We start from the raw sequence: 18,936 nt of genomic DNA on the forward strand, positions 1-18,936 counted from the left end.
ATAACAAATGTAAATGATGGGGAAAAGCTGGCAAGTCCTGTCAGATAGGAATATTAGTGGGGAATATGTCTTAGTTTGACTTAGTAAAAATAAAATGTATTAAGTCTGTAAATTTAGATACTCTTGTGAGAAACAGAAAAGATGAAAAGCAGACTGTATAGAATTTAATATTGTGATGCTACAAAATATAAGTGAACCAAGAATAACCGGGTTGGAGCCTGGCCAATGAATGTTGCTAGGACTCAACTATTCAATTTGCATGAAAACAAGTTACAAGTCTGGAAAGATTTGTGCATGCCTATACATCAGTCACCACAACATACTGTAGTCTTACAGATCTCTCATTCAAAGAATAAATCCATCTAAAGTTCAAAGGAGAATGCTAAAATTTATCTAGGTAAAGGTGCCTAGGAATCTGTCTGTAAAGACAAAATTAAACAACCACCGAGAACACTTTCTTAATAAAAACAAAACACACAAACCTTACAAAAAAGGGTGATTCAAAATGATCCACTAAGAGTAAATTAAAAAAAAAAAAAAAAAGGGAGAGACAAATAAGTTTAAGGAAAAGATCTAATTTATCTCTTCTCATTTCCCTAACCACTAAACAGAAATAGTACCTTCCTACAAAATGTCATCTTAAATTATATTCACAACTTAATCATATGATGAATCTTAAAAAAAACATTGGACATTGTATTTTCAAATGTGTAAGAATGTATTTTATTTTTGCAATCCTTAATATTTTATTGATTTCACCAGCTAATAATTATAGAATTGTTAAAATATTTATATTTTTATATACGTCTCATTTGTTTTATAGATTGCATAGATTTTCTTCACTTGGAATATATTAAAAATTTAGTTGCTGCTAATTTGTCTTTTACGAATCTGAAAAGAATCAAATAAATACTCTACATTAACTAATACTATTTACCAGTAGTGTTATTTTGCTTAAATATGAAATTATTAGAGTGCATTCCCTTGAAAGCTTTAGTGAATTGGCGGTTTCACAGTTTTTCTAGGTATCTTGCCAGGAAAAGTCAATCAAAGTAGGCAACATGCATAGATGGAGAGTTAGCAGAATCATCTCATTCAGCTTAAAAATGGTATATACGTATATATAGTGTTCTCTAGCACTATCTACTAAAGGGGTAAACTAAATTGTTGCCTTTTGTCTCTGAGTGATGGAATTTCAGATTTTTTAAACTGGAATCTTCCTACTCTAGGATAAAGTTTTTTGCTCTTGCTTTTACAATAGCCGTATTTTATTTTTACAATAATTATCCATAAATATGAAATTGATAAAATGCAATAAAAATGGACTAACCTGTTGTCACAGAAGACTCGGACTCTCTCAATTTCTGAGATGCTAGAAGTTTTTCCTGCAAGGCTTTCTGAGCAAGTTGTGCATCCCATTCTTCTAGTTCTTTCTCAAATCGCTGGTTGTCTTCCTCAACAAAATCTCTTAAGTCAGGGGGTAGTGTTTCTATTCCAACAAGGGCCTGCCCAGTTTCTTTATTAAACTCCTCTGCAAATCATATTTCAAAAACTATTATAAAATTAAGGATTAAAAGAAAAATGCAAAGTTCAAAACAGAAGGTATTTCAAGTGTTAAGGTCCAAATTATTACCATCTAGCAAATCAAGATTACTATATATTAAAAGAAAACTCAAACAAATGCTCAGAAAAGCAAGATGCAAATATGTGATCACCCATTACAGGTAATGTTCTCAGCTTTTATTTTTATTCTGAAGAGTAAAAAAAATAAAACAAGACATAAAGCCAAAATTGTTGCTACTCAAACACTGACATAGTACTACTTTTTCTACTATAAAATACCAGATACTTGATTATTCATGAAGTAAAACTTACCACAAAATGAGAAGTAACACAAAACCTCAAAGCTCAAAACAGAACTAAAATTCTTTTCCATCTGAAGCAATTATTTCAATATATTTATATACAATTTGAAATCTAATCAATATAGCAAAGTTTTTTTAAAAAATCACATATATAGAATCTAAAAAGGTTACTCAACCTCTACCACACACACATAAATTAAATTTTAGGTTTTCAGTCATAAATCCAGCAAGTTTTGCTGAATGGTTAAATACAAAAGGAAAGTTGACTTCTATCAGTCTCAACAAACCTTTATTACGTGCTTTCTTTTTTATATGCAAAGTCTATATTAGAATATGAGAAATAAAAAGATTAACACCATGTCACAGTATGACATGGTCCCTGTCTGTGAGCAGATCAGAGTGAAGTGGGAAAGGCAAGCCAGCATATAATTCCAGCACAATAAGTGCCCAGTACAGGTATGCTATGAGAAGGTAAGAACAGATACTTTCTGGCAAGTTCAAGAAAAACTTGGCAAAGCAGATGACACCTGAATTGAATCTTGAGAGATGAGCAGGAATTAGGCAAAAGAAGAAATAAGATCATCATTGGCAAAAATAAAAAACATTAGAACATATTGATACAAATATGTGAAATGATTTGGTGTGACCCAAAGAAGTTTAAATATCACTCAAGTATATAAAGTTTGAAATGGAGAGTGGTTATAAATGAATCTGGAGAGACAACTAGAAGCCATATAATGGAGGCGTTACAAGTTAGGCGAAGAAGTTTGAATATGAGTCAACGTGTGATACAGTCATGAAAGGGATTTTAGCAAGGAGAAAAAGTTCAATTTATATTTTATAATAGTTACTATATAGTTAACTTTGAATAGAAAATATATCCCAATTCTCAGCCCTGGTCACATTAATTTTCAATTCCAGTTTTCTCACTTATAATAACCCCAAAGCATTTTCCAAATATATCCATCACCTTCTTGAATAAACTACACTTAACTAATTACACTGGAGACAAGAATCAAATTAAAGAGCTACTTATTTTGAAATACATATTGCCCTATATATTTCATATTCTTACCTTGTATTAAGAATTGTGGTTTGTCATTTATGTACATTAAACAGTATGCACTGGCATTTCTGTAACCACCAAAAGAATCCCTCACTAGCTCTTCCCATGATGATTTTGTTACAGCAATATCATTGTACTTCATCCACCTGTTTTCACGATGATCAAAAATGTATGCCCAGTAGTGCCCGGCATTAGCTTGACCTTCATGAACTAAAACAGCATGTAAACGATAAGGAACCTAAACATGAAAACAGAGTTAAACTGCAGTTAAGTACTCTATTATAATCACATCTCATGAAAATCACAAATCATCTGATGCGAGGGTTCCCTCGAAGCATATGTTTTTTAACAAGAGTAAATTGGCCGGGATTAGAGTTTTGAAAAAATTAAACTATGAAATAAAAATAGGCAGGGAAGAGGGAGGATAAGTAAACTAAAGACATGTAAAGCAGACAGGTGTGTAAATAGGGTGATTTTCAGAACTCTGGAAATATATTTGATTTATTTAAGCTATCTTTATAATAAAGAATTTATATAATGAATATGTATACATTTAGCACATGATTTGTTTAAATTTTCATAATTATAAATTGGTGGGTAAGTTCAGCAAAATGGCATATATAAAGAGCCATTATATAAATCTCAGAAGTTCAAATGTTACTGACCCCTTTACTTCCTCACATAATCTTAGTATCCTTAAACAACCATATAATTTCTCCCATATAATTTCTTAAAAATACTGAAGCACTTTGAAAAATTTTAATAAATTTTATTACAAAATAATAAAATAGTAGGTAATACAGAAAATACAGAGAAAAGTAATATAAAAACCTTAAAGTTCAGCAATTTTATAACACAAAGTATGAGAATTAAGCTAACATAAAGATAAAATTTGTAAATAATTTAGATAATGCTTACTAGCTCAAAATTCAACTTACTTGGATCATAGATTTGTCAGAGTACATTAGCTCAATTGTGCGATGGATTCTAGATATGCTTTCCTGTAAATCTAAGGACAGAAGATACCATTTAATGATCAAAATCAAGTATGTTTCTACTGAGACTTGTAAGGTAGGGAATGAAGGTTTTCCTACAAATATGCTAGAGGAGTAAGAAAAAGTTTCTAAAACCCTTCTTAAAAACATTACTATTCAGAATACGTATAAAATGAATTCAGTTCTCCTTAATAAAACATGCAGCACAAATGAGAAATTAAAAAGCAAACAAATATGGTTTATTTCGAAAACAAAGAGCAAAAAAACCTGAATTTTGTTTAAATTTATAAAAGAAGGTTCCAATGAAAATTAAAGTTAACCCCCCACACCCATATTTGTATAAAACAGGAAAACTTTACAATGAAATAAAGTAACTTCATCACATATCACACACACATATACATACATATGTAATTGAATAAAAATCCACTATAATCACCAATGGAAATAGAGTTGTGAGACTCCCATTACCCACTATTTCTACTTCAAGTAGAAATCTATCCTACATAATTACTTAGAGGCAGGGATGTACACAGCTATATTACCCATAATAATTTTTAAAACTCAGAGACAACCTAAATATCTGTCATACAGTATAACCACATTATTCTATGAAGCTATTAAAAAGAATCAAGCAGACAACATCAAAGCCTACCAAAAAAATAAGTAACTTTACAATAGGAAAGGCCTTTTTTTTTTTTTAAAGCTTGATAGAAAATCCAATAACCATAAATGCAAAGACTCCTCCCCAACTTAAAAAAAAAAATCTATAATATAGAAACAAAACCAAAAACCAACATAAAGAAAATCAAATGACAAACTGGAAAAATAGTATCTGCCACATACACTACAGGTAACAGGTTAATAGGGCTTCCCTGATAGCTCAGCTGGTAAAGAATCTGCCTGCAATGAAAGGAGACCCCAGTTCGATTCCTGGGTCGTCAGGAAGATCTCCTGGAGAAGGGACATGCTACCCACTCCAGTATTCTTGGGCTTCCCTGGTGCCTCACACAGAAAAGAATCCACCTGCAATGCAGGAGACCTGGGTTTGATCCCTGGGTTAGGAAGATCCCCTGGAAGAGGGCATGGTAACCCACTCCAGTATTCTTGCCTGTAGAATCCCCATGGACAGAGGAGCCTGGCAGGCTATAGTCCATAGGGCTGCAAAGAGTTGGACACAACTGAGCAACTAAGCACAGCACAACAGGCTAATATTCACAGCATTTAAGTTTCTATTAGGCAATAAGACAAACCATTCAATCTAAAAATTGGGTAAATATCACAAGTTCATTAAAAAACAGAATTTCACTCATGATTAATGAAATTGAAATCAAGACACTGTAATAGCATTTTCATTTCAATTATCAGACTACCACAAATTAAAAGGTGCCCAGGGCTAGGGAGAATACTGGGAAACAGGGTGTCTCACACAAAATTAGTGAGACTCTAAACTGGTTCATTGCTTGGAGGGGGGTGGGAATCTTTAATACCTGATCCATAGGTCCAAAATATGGACATGTCTCTCAAGTTCCTCAATTTAAAATGACCAAAAGTGGACTCATCATATTCCTACTTCCTTCCCCAAGGTGGAGGCGACCCACTATTCTGCCCTTTTACACAGTACATTCTATCTATTTAGTTATCGATATCACCATGAGTAACTGAGGGAATCAACCCTAATACCCCTTTGTCTCTCACCTCTAGTCAAGGACCCACATCTGTCAGCTGTCTCCAAAGAATAAACCAAATTCATTTCTTTCTTCCCTACATGCTACTTCCCTGGTGTCAAAAGCGTCGTAGTTTTCAGCTTTCTGACTGGAATCTTACAGAAACAAACACAACATGCCTAGTTCAATAGCAAATTATCCAACAACCTAACACAGTATTCAGGAAAAACTATGTGCTTAAGTAATGTTCACTAATGATTTCAAATATAAAAAATTCCCTTATAAATGAAAATACTAAGGAAAATCTTCACAGTAACTAATGCTGTTAGTTGCTCTCCCACCTTATTGACTATTAAATTAGGACTGCTCTTTACTTCCATATTGTCTATAAAGCATCTAGTTGGGCTTTAAAACTAGATTTAAAACCTAACAAGTGATGTTGTTTAGTGAAAGTCCAACCTTTTGAAATAAAAGAGGAACTCCTAGATTTTTTCCACAGATTAAGAAAAATGATGATTAAGTCTACCATAAAACATACACATCACTTCATTTTAGCAACAGTGAAGTAGGAAGGAGTTAATTTCAGAATAAAGGAGCATTCCTTCCAAGACTGGAAGACTGGCAACTTAACACCAACATGCTCACTGCTTCTCCCCTCCCAGAGCATTGTCCTTATTTTTCTTATGCCAGTTACAACTAGTTACAGACTGGCACTGAGTTAATAGATCATATTTGGAAATCTGCTAGAGCAGATAGAAAATTAAAATTCACATTTCTAATTCTTCAACCTAGAGAAAATGTTTTTTCACTTGAACTCAGCACAGGCATCAAGGGAGGTACATAGTTGGTTATGCACAAAATCTGATGCTGGATGATGTTTCACCAGTAGAGTACCTGTGAATACCAACTTGATATAAATTTAGAGCACTAAACCAGAAAATCAGACCATCTGCTAGGTCATTAATCAGCTAAGTAATCCAAGGAAAATCTTTTGGTCTCTCTAAAACTGATATTAAGATCATAAAAAAGGAAGCCAAACAAGCTCATCTTACGGAAAACACTTTGTAAGGGGGGAAAAAAGTCCCATTTTTAATATTTACATATGAAACCCATAGATGACCTCCCTTCTCAATTTTAACATTAACCATGTCCATCTGAGGTGAGAGTAGTTCTGCTATGAGAAGCTTCTTACCTCTGGTGTCATTTTCTATTTCTGTCCTCCAGCGATGTAAACAGCTTTCTAGCACAGAGAGTTCTTCTTCTGTTATGTGCCTTGGTGCCGGATGCATGGGCAAGTCTGGAGGTATCCGAGACTGAGTGAATGGTTTGTGTATTACTGATCTTGATGAAATGGCAGCTATTGACGCGGGTGACGTGCTTGGCAGTTCTGAAGAAGGAGCTCCCTGTTGGTCTGTTGTGCTGTATTTTTAAAGCATAGAATATTCATTATTAAACTTTCCAAACCGAAGCTCTGGACAAAGATTATGTGGTAAATAAACAATGTTAAGTTGGCCTATAATTAAAAAAGAAAAACGTTTTGTTTTTTTTTTTAAAAAAAGATGTGGATTAATGTAACATCCAAATGAGATTTCTACTACATAGAACTACATTATTATAAGGATAAAACTGGGGCTTTATATTATAAACGGCTCAATAGTATTTACTTATACAAATCATACATATACCAGATTAATAAAACCTTCCCTTGCTGATCCTTACCAGCTCACACTACAGAAAAAAAATCTCATTTAATAGTAGTATATTCAAAAAATGGGCCAAAGATCTAAATAGACATTTCTCCAAAGACGACATACAGATGGCTAACAAACACATGAAAAGATGCTCAACATCACTCATTATCAGAGAAATGCAAATCAAAACCACTATGAGGTACCATTTCACACCAGTCAGAATGGCTGCGATCCAAAAGTCTACAAATAATAAATGCTGGAGAGGGTGTGGAGAAAAGGGAACCCTCTTACACTGTTGGTGGGAATGCAAACTAGTACAGCCACTATGGAGAACAGTGTGGAGATTCCTTAAAAAACTGGAAATAGAACTGCCTTATGATCCAGCAATCCCACTGCTGGGCATACCCACTGAGGAAACCAGAAGGGAAAGAGACACGTGTACCCCAATGTTCATCACAGCACTGTTTATAATAGCCAGGACATGGAAGCAACCTAGATGTCCATCAGCAGATGAATGGATAAGAAAGCTGTGGTACATATACACAATGGAGTATTACTCAGCCATTAAAAAGAATACATTTGAATCAGTTCTAATGAGGTGGATGAAACTGGAGCCTATTATACAGAGTGAAGTAAGCCAGAAGGAAAAACATAAATACAGTATACTAACGCATATATATGGAATTTAGAAAGATGGTAACGATAACCCTGTATACGAGACAGCAAAAGAGACACTGATATACAGAACAGTCTTATGGACTCTATGGGAGAGGGAGAGGGTGGGAAGATTTGGGAGAATGGCATCGAAACATGTGAAATGTCATGTATGAAACGAGATGCCAGTCCAGGTTCAGTGCATGATGCTGGATGCTTGGGGCTGGTGCGCTGGGACGACCCAGGGGGATGGTATGGGGAGGGGGGAGGGAGGAGGGTTCAGGATGGGGAGCACGTGTATACCTGTTTAAAAAAAAAAAAAAAAAAAGAAAAAAAAAAAAAAAGAAAATGGCTACAGTAAAATCTACTCTAAAAAAAAAAAAATAATAATAATAGTAGTATATTCATGGATGAAAGAAAGGCTGATATATATATACCAAAACAGCCTAAAGTATATTTCTGAATGGAAAAAATACAAAAATTTTAATCCACAGCCATAAAAAATCCATTGAAACAATGAAATAAGAAAGCCCCTAGAAGACCTACACAATCTTTTAAGTTCACTAAAATAAATCACAACGTGCATTTTATAAAAACCTTCTTTAAAGGTATCAATTACAATATTACATAATACAGGAACACAGCTATCTCTTCTATCAACAAAACTTTTTACCTTGGTAATGTCTGTGATGGTACGGAACCACTAGATGGGGAACTAGCATCAATATCATCAACAGGAGAAGTGCAAACAGGTTTACTTGAGGCAAATTCTAAGGCGTACTGCAGAACATCCACCAAGGGAAACCGTTTGGGACCCGAACCATAGCTTAAATACCTGTTAACCATAAATGCATGAATGCTTAAATCTGTGTAAAAGGCACACTTATTTCAATAACTGTTCTAAAACATTACAAAAAACACTTTAATATTCCTCAACAGTGAAATTAATTTTGCTTTCAAATGATGGTAAAACTACATATACATTCAAGAAATAAGTTAAATGTTCTCTAGAGGAACAAAACCAAAGCTGAGAAGACTGAACGTATATATACACTGTTAATGAATTTCAAATGCTGCTGTAAGTTATAATCCAACAGTAAAATGAAAACTGACATTTTCATCTCCTCAGGCTTTTTATTTTTAGATCTGTCATCTGGTCTTAATATGATGGCTAATATTATCCCCCTCCTTTTACCTCTGATTATATTTCAATATGATTATTGATACCTTTTAAGAATTAAAACTACTGAAAAATAACATATTTTCTATTAAAAGCTTTAGATTACTCATTTCCAAGTGAATAGTAAAACAAGGGGATACAGATTAGATCAGAGGTTGCAGACTGGGATCTTTCAGACCACATTTTAGCCTGTAGACTTCTGTTTGAACTACAGACTATTTGATAGACTAGATTCTGGCTTCTTTTGGAAACAATCTAAAGCTCTAGACAACAGGGAGCTGATATTCACGCATGGCACTGCCTAGTATAGATGGCAGGCACCATCTCTCCACAGGGATATGCTCTCTGACTCCCTCTGCTCACTTGACTTGCTTCCCTTTTTTATAAAGATTCCATTCTTCTTTATAAAGCTCATAGGCATCTGTGCTTGTATCTTCAGTGTTAAGGAAAAAAACTCAGTTACCATTTATTAATGGAAATCTCAAGAGTAGTATTAACCTCACATAAGAAGAAACCTCAATCATAAGTTAGTTTAACTTTGTACTTTCAGTACCATGAGTATTACCTCTTGACAGTAGGAATATTTCATTTTAAATAATAATTTTCTAATGCCAACTATGAATTATTTTAGTCTCTAACAAAACTCAAGCCTAAACTGCGGCTGCTGCTAAGTTACTTCAGTCGTGTCTGACTCTGTGTGACCCCGTAGATGGCAACCCACCAGGCTCCCCCGTCCCTGGGATTCTCTAGGCAAGAACACTGGAGTGGGTTGCCATTTCCTTCTCCAATTCAAGCAAAATATCCATCCAGAATGATTATCTATATGTAGGATCACAAATCATTCAAAGTGAATTTTAAATTAAAACTCTAAGCAGACATTAAGAATATGAGTTCCTATAGTTAGTTCATAATTTCATAAAAGTTTCAATACCTTTCAAGTCTTTGTTGTAATACTGTGAGGTAATCTTTTAGTCTCTTGATCTCTTCCCTCTTAATTCTTGTTATTTCTCTGTTTCTATGCATGTATCTATCAGGAAAAAGAAATACAGGAATTATCAGTATTTCCAAACAAGAAACAGATACAATATTAAATCTAGCCACCACCACAGAAGATTAACTCATCTAAAATTTTGTAATAAAACATTAGAGAATACAAATTAATATTTTTCCTTATAACATTATTCCCAGTAACTACACTTTTCTAAATAAAAACAGAACTCCATTTTCCTTGACAAATGGTACTAGCAACATTATGCAAAAAGTAAAACTTTAAAATTTAAAGAAATTAAGCAAAAATTTTCTCTAAGAACAATAACTCTTTACTTGGATACTACATTGTTTCAAAACTAAATCGTGCTGTATACCAAGCCATACCTGTCCAGATATAAAACTTGAGGAAATTCTAATTTATTGTGAATTTTTTCTGGTCTTCCCAGTGCCTGATTAAATTCAAATCTTGACAATTCAAATGTTAACACAGGTGGGAGTTCAGTAAACCAATGCTGAAAGAAAACAAGAAAAAATCTTAACACGACCCTTTTATTTCCTCCACTACAATTTCAGGCACAGAATGTTCGTTAGCAGTGGCATTTTTACATGCATCATCATAACGCTAACATCACAAATAACTGGGTATGCAATTTAGTTAAAACTCAACTTCTTCCTAAAAGTTTTTCACACCTTTTGAAAATTCCAATAGGATAACACACAGGAAAGAGAAAAATCTTCTGATGATTCTTCTTCATTGGTAATTCTTTACATTAGAATTTTGAACCCAAAGTGAAAAACACTCAATGAAAGTATGGCTTCGTATCTCAATTTTTCTGGCTTCTTCAATCTTATGTCACAGTTATTACCAGGAATGACACATATACTTAATATAATCAACCACATTGTCAAAAACCTGTGAGGAAGCTACTTGTAAGATGTAATATACAAAAGAAAAAAAATTTTATAGCATAAAAGATCACAATTCTCATGATAAAGCTAGAAACTGATACTTCCTTGTTTTAAATTTAATGTTCCGACTAGAATTTTGGCACATTTAAGAAAGAGATCAATCACTATCAAATACAGCATTTACTTTAAAAATTACTAGTACTTAAAGATTTGAATGCCTGCTTGCTATGAGGCAACTCCTCCACACTTTGGCAACTGTTCAATTAAGCCAAAAATGCAACAGAACTTCAGAATTATTTTAACAAACAGATTCAAGCTTTACATAAACCATATTTATTTAAAGAGAAAGAAAAATGAAAAAACTTGTGAATCAACAAATAAAGAAGTATAAAATAATGTAACAAGTATTTTTTAAATGTTTATTTTAAGCTGTGCAGTGTCTTTCTGTAAAAAGAAGGCATACTATATTGCAGCATACTATATTATTTATGGTATTTTCAAGGGCCACAAAATGTCACCACATAAATGTCAATAAGCCCAGTATGCTAATTTAAACATCCAAGAGAGGAAAAAAAAGCAGGAAAATGCACATTTGGCAAACTGAATATGATTTTGTAAGTTGCTACTTTTCACTAAACAAAATCAGTTAAAGTAAATGGTTATTCAAAACTATTTCATACTTCCCTGGCAGCCCAGTGGTTAAGACTCACGGGTCTAGGGTTTAATCCCTAGTCAGAGAACTAAGATTCCACATGCCACACAGCTTAGCTACAAAAAAAAAAAAAAAAATGCTAATGATTACTTGAATTGAGATTTCCTGAGTTGGAGTTGGTTGATCTACTGATAGCTGAAGTTGAAGTAATTTGTTTTATATGGATATTATCTGAAACTGACATGAGAAAGTTATTAAAGATCTAATATTAGACATATCCCTTAAGTTTTAAAATTTCTTGAGCAAAGTTTGCCTATTTGCTTTGGCGAGGTGTTTTTTTGTTTGTTTGTTTTTATCAGTTGGTTTTAATCAACACCTAAAGTTACTATTAAGAATTAAAATATACTCCACACATATCACAAGGGAAAGTTTTGATGTCTTAGGATGATACTCTCTATTCAACTTCATAATACTCGAAAAGTAGATTTCAAACACTATTACCTTCATTTTTCCTTGCAATGGTTTAAATGTTACTATTTAAAATTAAAGATAACTATTAAGGTATGCTTACTGTTTAGCTTTAAATAATGAACATACTTAATTCATGGAAATCTACAATGGCCAACAGAAATGAAATGACCCAATCTGGTCATATGCTTTTCTGTAAACCATAAACAGTCCAGGAAGTAGGTTCCATATCTTATGAAAGAATGTTCATAATATGTTATGTCTCTGTGTAGATCTGTTTAATCTAACAGCAATGACAGTTTTTTTCTACTACAGGATTTTCCTACTACATGGTTTTACTTTTTCATTTTAATGCTGCTCAGGACAAGAAGAGATAGCCAGATATTCCCTAAATTCATTAAAAAAAAATATTACAGGTGTGTTGAGCTCTGTGACTTTAGATTATAAGTACAGCAGTATATAAAAGAGAATTTTAAATAATATAAAACAAGACAGTTTTTTCCTTTCAAAATATTTTTCCATTTAGTAAAACCTATACTTAATTCTCTGATAAGCCATGAGTCTTGTGAAACACAGGTCACTAAAGGTAAAAATGATGCTTATATTCTCTATATCTCAAAACACGTATCATCATTATTACTAGTATTATTACTACATTATAAAATTAACGGACAGGGGTAATAGATTTTTGCAGTTAGTAAAAAAGAACTTAGATTATCAGTACTGGCAACAAAAGTACTCCTGAATTTACTCTAAATATAAATCTGACCTGTTAAAATATTTTCCAGAGAGAATGTAGTCATTTTTATAAGTTAATAGCATATTCTTCTATTAATATGATTTAACTATCTTGCTTTTGTGAGATTACATTTATATGGGGGGGGAGAATAAGAAAAAACAGACCTATTACTGCAAATTCCCTATAGAACATCAAACAAAGCTAGGATGTAACTAAGCCTTAGAGGAGAAAACTTCCAATTCGAATTCAAAACTCAATTTCAGTCATTTGACTGTCTTCACTCCTTTGCCCTATTTATTTCCTATATAATATCTACATATATCTAATACAACACATGTAGGTATTATTTCTGCAATGTAGTTTTTAGTTAAAGCTCTATAAAATTTCTCTCAGCATTTTGATTATAACTTGTACAACCTTGAAGGGAAATTTGGCAGTACTTACACTTCTAAACGGGAGAAGGCAATGGCAACCCACTCCAGTACTCTTGCCTGGAAAATCCCACGGACAGAGAAGCCTGGTGGGCTGCAGTCCACGGGGTCGCTAGGAGTTGTACACAAGTGAGCGACTTCACTTTCAATTTTCACTTTCATGCACTGGAGAAGGAAATGGCAACCCACTCCAGTATTCTCGCCTGGAGAATCCCAGGGATGGGGGAGCCTGGTAGGCTGCCATCTATGGGGTCGCACAGAGTCGGACACGACTGAAGCGACTTAGCAGCAGCAGCAGCAGCAGCACACTTCTAAATGAGTATGCCCTGTGACCTAAAGATTCCCTTCCTAACTATCCTTCATTCCAAAGTGCACAAGGTTATTTATAGAAAGACATTCTTTGAAATAATTCTTTATCCAATAGTTTCACAGAAGAATTAAATCAATTTAATTTTATAAATACTAGCTATGGTGATACTATGCAGGTTCTAAAAAGAATGATGTAAAGCTATATATTGACATGGAAGGATGTTCACAATATACTGGTAAGTAAAAAACAATGCAAGTCTCAAAACAGTATGAACAAATACAAACATCTATATGTATACATCCAAAAGGATGTATATCATAGAACTAGTAGTGAATACCTACACCAGAAGTGAGATATTTACTCCTTGAAATTCTTTCTCACCAACAGGCAACCAAAAAATAGTTCCAGGTTTCTTGGAGAGATTAACTCATCTATAAATGGCATACCATTTAATTAAAAGTTATGATTTAGAAAAAAATTTGGAAGTAATTATTTTACATATAGTCATTTTTAATTTATTCAGTTGATTCTTGGTATGTCATTAAAGAAATGTAAATTCTTATAGCCCACTGAATGTTTTACCATAGCAATTCTGGAGACTAGAGGTCTTCCTATATTAGTTGGCCACAGCTGTTTTGCAAAAAAATATTTTTTAAAAAATGTTTGCTGCATCAAAGTAAAATCAATAATTTTTATTAAATAATAGCATAAGAAATAAAAGGTATTAACATCAGGGGTTATGCCAATTTAGAAACAAGCCTAAAATGCTACTCATTGGTGTTCATAGAGAAATAAAATAGATTTTTCTGAAGGACACAATGGAATGAAACTATTATTTAAGGGCGTTACTAAAAACTTTTAAGATATTCTACTCTGGTCAGTGATAGTCACTTAAACTAGGCTGACTTATTAAAACTACCATGTCCAGTAAATCCAGGCAACTGAACCAGGAATCACAGGTAATCATATTAGCTATTATTGAGGAACTAGCTATTATTCAGTTCCTATTATCTTAGGAACTGAATTTAGAGACTAGAGAAGATGATAAGCCACTGTATACCTTAGGCTAGGTGGGAAAATCTAGGCAGAAAATATATACTGCAGTATAGGGCAGTCAGAGTACGAAGCCAAAGACAGAGAACAAACTAAATCTTCTAAAAAATAAATGATGACATTCAGAATCAATGTAAGAAAAATATTTTCAAAAGCTAGGAATATGAAATATTATTTACTTTTTATTACATTATTTACCAATAAATCATGTTTCATTTATAAGCTACTGTAACATTTTAAGGAAAAGGCCATTCCTTCTCTCCCTGCACAAATCCACCATTCTTCTATCTAACAGCAAACAGACTGCACTTTACAAAGCTCTGTTTTCCTGTTCTACTTCAGGATCCTTGGAAAGTTCTAAAGTTTAAGGATCTGTTTCCCAATCAGTAAGATAAATAAGCTTAATTTAAGTAGTCTTAATTAAAGGTCTATTATCAGAGTCACCTGTGGAGCTCTGGCGCTCATGTACCATATCCCTTCCCTAGATTCTGATTTGATAGCTTTGAGGTAGAATCTAGGCATCTGCTGAGAATCAGTGAAGTAGACGATCTATGATGTAGACACATGATGTAGGCATACCTACCACTGGCTCAGTTGGTAAAGAACTTGCCTGCAGTGTAGGAGACATGGGTTCGATCCCTGGGTTGGGAAGATCCCCTGCAGGAGGGCATGGCAACCCACTCCAGTATTCTTGCCTGGGAAATCCCATGGACAGAGGAGCCGGCAGGCTACAGTCCATGGGGTCGCAAGAATTGGACATGACTTAGCAACTAAACCGCATATAGACAGAAAAACTATTTCAAATATTTTCTCTCTCAAAAAAAAAGAAAAAGGCAAAAAATAATAAATACTCATTTCCTTTTTGTTTGAATGCGTGAGGGGACACAAGGAGATGAGGATGGCATTAGAAATTACATCTTTTTTAAAAAGCACATAATTCAAATAAAAACAATTGATTCTCAAAGATATAAGAACCTAGTCCCTCTTTAGATAAACAGAGATGCAATCACTTAATAATTATTAAGTGCCTATTCAAAGATAAAAACCTTGGAAACTTTTTTAATATTACTGAGACGTTTCACTCAGTCAACACATATTATGTACTTTTATCTGCTGGTAACAGGGTTATAAGACAGAGACCATACTATTCAGGGGACAGAGTGGTGAATGGCACACACAAAGACCCCTACAGAGCTTACATCTAGACAGCTAGCAGCAACTGCTTAATGATGACTGATTTGGGAGCACATGATCCATCCTTTCATTTCTAATATTCTGGATGAACATATGGATGAAAGGATATACAGACGGAGCTAGAGAGATGAATCGAGAGATGAACATAGATTACAAGACAGAGGCCAGTGGAGACAGATAAATAGGTGTGTAATATCTATTTTAATTCTCTTTCTTGAGGAAGCAAGTTTTTCCATCTGTCTTTCAGGCAATTACACAGTAATTTTACAAGAAAAGGAGTGTGGTGTTGCCTCCTTGGGCCTGACACATTCCAACATATTTGATATATCAAATTTGATATTTGATATTCTAACATATCTCTATACAGAATTCCACTCTAACATCAGTGTTTTCCTTCCTTACTACCAGCACTAGCATGCTGTAATGGCTGGTACCTTGACTGAAAAAGTCTTAAAAGACTGAACAATGTCCTAAATGACGATTTTAACATAAAATTTTGAGAGAACACTTTAAACGAAAAGTTAACGTAGATTATAGACTGTATTGACTCTGCAATTTTCCCCAAAATGTCTAAATTACCATAATTAAATTCAAAAACATTTTCTGATTATTCTCTCAATTATTAGGTAGCTATACAGTTAGAGCCTTAACTTCACAACACTGTAGAAGACACTTATAGGGAAGGGGAATGAAGATGCTAAACTCACCTCTTGACCAGATTTTCCTGAATTTTCTGAATGTAAAGACTCAATTTCTCCTTCAATCATAGCAGCTTCTAGGCATTCATGTAGATCTTTAAATCCATTGACCTGAAGTGGGTACTGACCAAACATTTCAGTATTTTCAAATTTTTTACCTATAAGAGAGGAGAAATTCATATTCCTCAATATGGCCTTTTAGCTTCTAAAAAGTAAATAAATGTATATTTATCTCAACCTAAAAAGTATACCTGTTTATGTTTCAGACAAATAGATGGGGAAACAAATGTTTATGTTTCAGGCAAAGATGGGCAAACAATGGAAACAGTGACAGACTTTATTTTCCTGGGCTCCAAAATCTCTGTAGGTGGTGACTGCAGCCATGAAATTAAAAAAGACACTTGCTCCTTGGAAGAAAAGCAATGGCAAACCTAGACAGCATATTAAAAAGCAGAGACATTACTTTGCCTACAAAGGTCTGTATAGTCAAAGCTATGGTTTTTCCAGCAGTCATGTACAGATGTGAGAGTTGAACCATAAAGAATGCTGAGCATCAAAGAATTAATGCCTTCGAACTGTGGTGCTGGAAGAGTCTCCTGAGAGTCCCTTGGACTGCAAGGATATCAAACTAGTCCATTCTAAAGGAAATCAACCTTGAATATCCATTGGAAGGACTGATGCTGAAGCTGAAGCTCCAGTATTTTGGCCACTTGATGTGAAGAGCTGACTCACTGGAAAAGACCCTGATGCTGGAAAAGACTGAAGGCAGGAGGAGAAGGGGACAATAGAGGATGAGACGGTTGGATGGCAAAACTGACTCAATGGACATGAGTTTGAGCAAACTCCAGGAGATGGTGAAAGGGAAGCCTGGCATGCTGCAGTTCATGGGCCGCAAAAAGTTGGACATGACTGAGCAACTGAACAACATTTCAGACAGCTGTAGTTACTATTGTTTTCCTACTGGCTTCTACATGCTTATAAGTATATTCACACACAGCTATGCTATAGATATTAATTACACACTCATATGTGTATATGTAATTATATTTGTCTATGTGTGTGTATATGTTTATTCTTTAAAAAAGTACCTTTTAAGGGCAAGATACTGTACTAACATTGAGAACATACATAGCAGCAAACAAAAGTTATAGGGTCTCTGAGCTGAGGAAACTTTTAGCCTCTTGGAAAAATGCAATATGCACATTAATTGCACATACAGCTATGAACAAATATTATTACAGATGTCAGAAAAGGTGTGGTGAGATAGAGTGCTGTGAGAAGACATGGAAGGGGAGCAAATCTAGACTTTAGGGCTGGAGGGAAAAGCAAGGAAGACTTCCACAGGAAAATGACATTTATGCTGAGACTGCAAAGGTGAATAGGAGGTGGCCAGGCCAGAATTGGAGAGCCAGAGTATCCCTGGCCAAGAACAGTACAGGCAGAAACTTTCAGGCTGCAGAGAATTTGGCATGTTTAAAGAATTAAGGGAAAGGAAGTATAGCTTAGGGGAGCAACATGGACATGACAATGAAGAGTTAGGTGGCAGAATCAAAACAAAATTCTTAACCAAGTCTAGTAGCCCTCGTTAAGGATTTTTTTCCTAGTATATTCTGACTATAATGGAAAACTGCTGCATAATTAAATATAGGAACAGAGGCTAAGATTTACATCTCAGAAAAATCCTTATGGTTTCTGTTAAGTGATAAGGCTGGTATGTGACTATATAGAATCCATCTATAAATAAAAGCAGAATGGAATTGGGAATTAATAATAAAAGTGTATAAAAACAGATGAAGTAACACATACACACATTTATAAATATATACAAAAGGAAACACCAATAGGACTTGATTGACTGGTTCATAGGCAGGATGGGGAATAGAAAAGAAAGAAAAGTACCAAGAATGATATTCAGATTTTAAGCATAAACAACTGAATTGATTTTTAAGTACTGAAAAGGGCACCAGTGAAGGAACAGTAGAGGATTTTTTTTTTTTTTTCACTTTTGTGTTAAGGTAGCAGGGAAAATCATTGGCTTAGAATGGCCCATGATATTTTATGTTGAGAAGAGCTAGGCATAAATAAGTCAGTAACTAAGACTGATGTGAAGCTATAAACTGAATAAGTAGTAGCTTATTCATAGCAGGAAATCAAGGGAGTAAATAAGATTGCCCAAGGAATTAGTAAACAAGAAGAGGAAGAGGATCTAAGCTGAGTCCCAAGGCTCTCTTACATTTAGATATAGAAAGAAACTACAAATATAATTCCTAAAAAGTATCAACAGAGGCAAGAGAAAGCCAAGATAATATGCTGCACTAGAAGCTAAAGAAGTATTTTCAACGAAAAAGCAGGTAAAAGGAGGAGGAGGAGGAGG

At 34.1% G+C, this 18,936-nt stretch overlaps 1 protein-coding gene across 6 annotated transcripts in view; it reads right to left on the bottom strand.

Moving 5' to 3' along the window:
• Window positions 1-18,936, bottom strand: part of USP25 (ubiquitin specific peptidase 25) — a 161,375-nt gene that overhangs the window by 50,372 nt on the left and 92,067 nt on the right. For all 6 annotated transcript variants that reach the window (XM_002684646.7, XM_005201159.5, XM_005201158.5 and 3 more), the window contains 8 exons: window positions 16,572-16,720; window positions 10,493-10,620; window positions 10,050-10,145; window positions 8,612-8,773; window positions 6,786-7,012; window positions 3,870-3,940; window positions 2,941-3,169; window positions 1,331-1,531 (listed from right to left, as the gene is read on the bottom strand). In XM_002684646.7, coding sequence (XP_002684692.2) covers window positions 1,331-1,531; window positions 2,941-3,169; window positions 3,870-3,940; window positions 6,786-7,012; window positions 8,612-8,773; window positions 10,050-10,145; window positions 10,493-10,620; window positions 16,572-16,720 — 1,263 coding nt within the window. The remainder of the gene's footprint in view (window positions 1-1,330; window positions 1,532-2,940; window positions 3,170-3,869; window positions 3,941-6,785; window positions 7,013-8,611; window positions 8,774-10,049; window positions 10,146-10,492; window positions 10,621-16,571; window positions 16,721-18,936) is intronic.

The sequence above is a fragment of the Bos taurus genome, chromosome 1, assembly GCF_002263795.3.
Source record: "Bos taurus isolate L1 Dominette 01449 registration number 42190680 breed Hereford chromosome 1, ARS-UCD2.0, whole genome shotgun sequence".
Classification (NCBI taxonomy): Eukaryota; Metazoa; Chordata; class Mammalia; order Artiodactyla; family Bovidae; genus Bos; species Bos taurus.